The sequence below is a fragment of the Gossypium arboreum genome, chromosome 10, assembly GCF_025698485.1.
Source record: "Gossypium arboreum isolate Shixiya-1 chromosome 10, ASM2569848v2, whole genome shotgun sequence".
Lineage (NCBI taxonomy): Eukaryota > Viridiplantae > Streptophyta > Magnoliopsida > Malvales > Malvaceae > Gossypium > Gossypium arboreum.
In genome coordinates this window covers 28011169-28016860 of record NC_069079.1, presented here as the reverse complement: position 1 = coordinate 28016860, position 5692 = coordinate 28011169, and the positions used below count along the sequence as shown (strand labels likewise).

The window sequence follows — 5692 nt, the reverse complement described above, 5'->3', positions numbered from 1 at the left end:
GCATGCACGGAAGTACCTTCCTCCTGCATGGCTACATTGTCATGAATATCAGAGTTGTCAGATTGTACCTTTCTTATGAGCTCTTCATTCTGCTTTAAGAGTTCTTGATGAAACGTTTGCTGCTACTCGAACCTCACGTTTTGTAGGGCCATTTTCTCCTGAAGAGCGAGAAATTGCTGCGATGATGTTTTTTAACCAGAAGAGAATGGTAACCCCTAGCCTAAAGGAAAATTCAAATCAAAGGAGTTTGAGGCACCCAAATTTTTCGATTGGTCAGCAAACCAACTGACAAACAAGTTTGCTTTGGTGGGTTGGCCACTTGCCCTCGAAGCTCTAGCTTGTCCTGATGAAAAGTTGACAAGAAAATTTTTGTCTGGGAAAGCCATTGTAGTTATTACAAACTGAAAGAAAATTTGATGATTAGAAGTCTGTTCAAGTTCATCACAACAAATTGTTGAGTGTTTTTGTGGTGTGTCCTCATGATGGGGAGAATCGAGTATTTGTAAGATACAATTACTGTTCATTGAAATGACGTCTTAAGTATGCTCCATGCACACTAACACGTATATTATCCTAGACTTAATACGTGTCTGTCAGTCAACTCACTTGACTTCGCATCCTCTGTTTGCAAACGCAAACACCCAAGAACATAGGAACTTGGCTTGCGAGCCCTCCTCGCGAGTCCTTAATGTATCCACCTTGTAGGGCGCAGACTCAAGTCGCGGGTCGACAATTCAAGTTATATTCAAATTTTGGATCGATAATAGAAAGTAACATAATAAATTTGTGAAAGTAATTAATGCCTTTTCTGGTTGGGCCTTTGTGAATATATATGAACATTGTAACTAACATTTTCCCTTTTCTGGTGAACAAAAACTAACAATTAATCATGATGGAGTTGATATGAAGACACAATCAATGGTGTCTTAACGAGGATAAAAGTGATACAGCTCTTACATTATATGAATTGCACTTTGGCATATTTTACCAAACAAGTTTTTTTTCCGTTAAATGAACAATTAACAATGGGACGTATGCAAGTAGAAAACCATAATAGGATGTAGTAATGATGGTTTTTCATATATCTTATTTTATTTTGTTGAGGTGTTTTTAGATTTTGATTGTTTGTAAAGAACAAATTATAAGAAAATGGAAGAGAATAAGAAAAGTGACTTTGTATCATCAACTTGGAAAAAAAGAAACCTTTGAAAGCAGAGGGCTTAATTTTGTATTGTTATACTTTTGTCTCCTCTGATAGGGAAAAGTGTGATTCCATTATTTTTAATAATAACAAAATAAAAAATAAAAAAAATCTCATAATGCCATACCTCCTAATTTTTCAAAGTGTTTGGATCTATCCCCACCTGGCGCAAGGGAGCACAATCCATCCAAACATTTCACTATTCTTGTTTTGAAGATAAATAGATTTTTATTGAAACAAAATAAAATTATTTGATAAGTAATTTTTTTAGTATCTTTTATGTTTACAATTTGTATCTATTCTAAATAATAATATTATCTTTAAAGTTTAAATTTATATTTTTCCTTAAAATATAATTCATCTTATAATTACATTAAATATTTATTGATACATATAAATCTATTTCATCTAAAATTTTTAAAAATAAATTCATTTACTCATTTCAGATTTAGGAAATCATATATAAACAACTAGGATATATAATAATAATTTTTGGTATAACTATGATTTAAATTTAAATTATTAATGTGAATACCGGACAATTTAAAATATAATATGCAATAATTTTAATTAGATTTATAGAATTAAAAAAAAAAGTGAAGTGGTAATGTACCTAAGTATCAAAGATTTACCTAAAAGAAAATATCCACGATAATCCAAAAATAAATAAATAAATAAACTAAAAACTAAAAAAAAAACTTCTGGCACATATGACATGGAGTTTGAGTACTGTTCCATGTGAAGCTTTTTTCTTTTTTTTTCATTACTTTCTTTCTCTCTCTTTCCCTCTTTATATAAGGTGTGATGGGCAGACAACTTTTCCTTCACCACTCGTCCCTTTCTCCTTAACAGTTTGAGGCAGCGAATTAACCCAACAAAACCCAACCTCTGGGTATGGGTTTACTGCTCCTCTTCCGCTTCTCTCTCTTAGTCTTATTGTTTTTTCTTTTACAGCACTCACCAACAAAAGGTGAGGATTTCAATGCCATAAATAATACCAATGCCAGTGGCAGAACCAGAAGCTTAGCTTCTAACTGCAACTGGTTCAGAGGCAAGTGGGTTTATGACCCTTCCTATCCTCTCTACGACCCCTACAAGTGCCCCTTCATCGAGGGTGAATTCGACTGCCAAAAATATGGTCGACCTGATAACACGTATCTGAAATACCGATGGCAACCCTTCTCCTGCAGTCTCCCCAGGTCAGCTTGCTTACCATTCATTATAATTACAATTACACCCTATATGTATATAGGAGTATAAAGTTTGGAATATTAGGTTCAATGGGCTGTATTTCTTGAGGAAATGGAGAGGAAAGAAGATCATGTTCGTGGGTGACTCACTCAGCTTGAATCAATTCCAGTCTTTGACATGTATGATTCAGGCCTGGGTTCCAAATTCCCAGATTTCATACATCAAACGAGATGGTCTTACTTCAGTTACCTTTCTGGTCAGTTTTTGATTTCTTGCTATGCTTCTTGTACACTTAGAATATATATATTTTTTAGTTACAATGATTGCTTTGAATCTGGGCTGTGGCATGCATTCATGTCTGTCATCTCCTTTATCTTTTTCAATCTTGTTGCCTTTTGATTTTCTTGGATTTCAAATCCTTTTTTCGGTGCATGGGTGGAAAGGAATAGTAATTATAATCCTTGGTTTAAAATGGGCAGTAAAATTTTGACTACTTAAAAACTTTTAAGAATAAATATATTGAAAGTAAAATTGAAGTAGATTTTTATAAACATGAATTAGGACAAAAGAGTACTTCCCATAAACTTGGTGCTACAGTTGTCAAAGTTTGCTACGACTCTATTTTGGAGGCTTCAAAATTATATAGATTTTCACTCTGAATGTTAAAAATGGTTGAACATAAATGTTTTAGTAGAGGATTAATATATTAGCTTTAGGAAAAGGCAAATCTGAGGAGTAGCTGTTTTGTTGTTGAAAACTAATAACGGAGATAGGTAAGTGTGCATTAAAAGTGGAGCGTGATTGGTGGACGCCCTTACTTTAGACCGGGACATCACATGTCAAGATCTTAAGTTTACTGCACCCTTCCTTTATTTTAACATTTCGATTTCCGGATGACGTTTTTTTTTTTTCTTTTGTTATTAGTGCCTATATTTCGAAAAATTAGAATTTTAGTTGCTATATTTAAATGATAATGTACATGTATACAACTGAATTTGATAGTTATAATAGTCAAATTTAATATCACCAATGAAATAATTACATAAAAATGTTATTTTTAATTTTCTAAATAATAAAACTGAAATTTGAATTATGGTCAGGATTATGATGTGAATATAATGCTGTATAGAACGCCGTACCTGGTTGACATAGTGAACCAGAAGTATGGAAGAGTGTTGAAGCTGGACTCAATCAGGGGCGGTGATTCATGGAAAGGAGTGGACATGCTGATCTTTAACACGTGGCACTGGTGGACCCACACTGGAAGAACCCAACCGTAGGATCCCTTTTTTCCTTTCAACCAGAATAAAAAAAGACTGATGTTGATAAAATAACACATGTGCATTGTCTATAAGGGACGGGAATAAAACACCAACCCTGTCGTTGTGTTGCCATTATTTTATTTATGATAGTAACGCCTGAAATCTAGTTTAGTAACTAAAATGATAGAAGATTATAAAAGATAATGGTAAATAATGTGATGCGGATTTGGTGCAGATTTGATTACATAGAAGACGGTGGGAAAACGTGGAAAGACATGAACCGTATGGTTGCTTTTTACAAAGGATTAACAACGTGGGCTAGATGGGTGAACCGCAATGTGGATCCTTTGAAAACCAAGGTTTTTTTCCAGGGCATTTCTCCAACCCATTATGAGTAGGCAACCAACATCACTTTCTATATCTTTTATCAATGTATACATCTTTAAATAAAAATGAAACATGTGAATTGCAGGGGAAAGGATTGGAACAAGCCAACAGAGTCCTGCTCCGGACAGACACAACCATTCTTTGGGATGAGATACCCAGGAGGCACACCCATGGCTTGGGTTGTTGTGAAGAAGGTCCTGAGTAGGATTAAGAAACCGGTGTTTTTGCTCGACGTTACCGGACTCTCTCAGTACCGAAAAGATGCACACCCGTCGGCATACAGAGGCATGGACGGCGGGACTGACTGTAGCCATTGGTGCCTTCCAGGTGTGCCAGATACTTGGAACAGTTTACTCTATGCAGCTGTTTTTTAGTGAATTTAGGCAGGAAGATGGAAAACCATTTGTTTTCCACCCTAACCAACTCCTTTTTCTGTGATGAGCAATAAGAGAAAATAATGATATCATAATTCAACTGTAAATTTTAATTTGTTTGAACAAATTTGATTTGCTCATTCCAACTATTGTAATTTTCTTATTCTTGTGCGTCATTTTTAGAAATAAATGTAAGGTAACCTTTTCTCTCATTCGTGCTTTACCTGTCATTCCTTCAAATCTCAAACTCATCAATTAGTCTCCTCTATGGGATAAAATATCTAGAATAATGCTATAAAATTAATATATTTTATAATATATGGTATGCGTTCCTACATTATTGCAACAACCATTCTATTCTCCCACAATCGATGCACTCACATATCACTCTTACTTCAAAATATAAATTACTTGTTAAGTTAAAATACCATACTTTCAATTTAATTTTATACCATTTTCCCTTTAATTCTTAATATTTTATTAAATTCTAATTAAGTGAATTTTTTTATTTTAAAATATCACACCAATAAATTTAACAAAAATTTATATCCATCTTAATAATAGAATAACTAAATTCTAAAAATAAAAATATATGAACTAAATTCTAAATTTATTAAGAGTACAAGAAATGATGTCATATTTTATCCTACTTATTAATATTTTTTTCCAAATCCATATACCAAATTTTAAATTTTTTCTCCAAAAAATAAAAATAAAAATAAAAGTGCTCATTTTAAGTTTCAAGTTTAATAAATACTGATATTATATTTTATTCTACTTGTTAATAAAAATTTTCAGATCCATTTACCAACTTTTAAATTTTTTCTCAAAAACAGAAGTTAAGAATAAAATAAAATGCTCATTTTAAGGTTTTTTTTTCTCGTTGTTTCAGTTTTCAAGTTTACTTCAAAACTGAATTATAATTTTAAAAGTTAAAATATAATTTATATTACTATTTAAATTTTTGATTGAGTTGGTAGCGCAAGTTAACTAGACACTAATTCAATTAATGTAATTATAAAAATATTTTTTGTATTTAAAATAATTATATTATTTGAGGATTCTTTAATCTTTTATTTATAAAAAAATATGAATATTGTAAAATTTGAACCCATATCAATTGCATTGATAAAACCATAAACTTATCACTTAACCAAAGTTCTATTTAAATATTTTTATACATTTTAATTTTTATTATGCACACTTTATTAACTCCATCAATTATATATTAATAATGTTGCTGATTGGACACCAACTTAGGATCGATGTATTTATTT

General features: G+C 31.9%; 1 protein-coding gene across 2 annotated transcripts; it reads left to right on the top strand.

Moving 5' to 3' along the window:
* The first annotated feature begins 1941 nt into the window (after positions 1-1941).
* LOC108469763 (protein trichome birefringence-like 39) lies at positions 1942-4627 on the top strand. 2 transcript variants are annotated; one of them, XM_053019628.1, is made up of 5 exons: positions 1942-2400; positions 2477-2648; positions 3493-3668; positions 3890-4013; positions 4127-4627. In XM_053019628.1, exons 1-5 carry the CDS (start codon positions 2096-2098, stop codon positions 4244-4246), a joined length of 897 nt encoding a protein of 298 aa, XP_052875588.1. In that variant the 5' UTR covers positions 1942-2095; the 3' UTR covers positions 4247-4627. The 2 variants fall into 2 exon arrangements, with proteins under 2 accessions (XP_052875588.1, XP_017626276.1); XM_017770787.2 differs by having other exon boundaries at positions 1947-2400; positions 3890-4048.
* The last annotated feature ends 1065 nt before the right edge of the window (positions 4628-5692 follow it).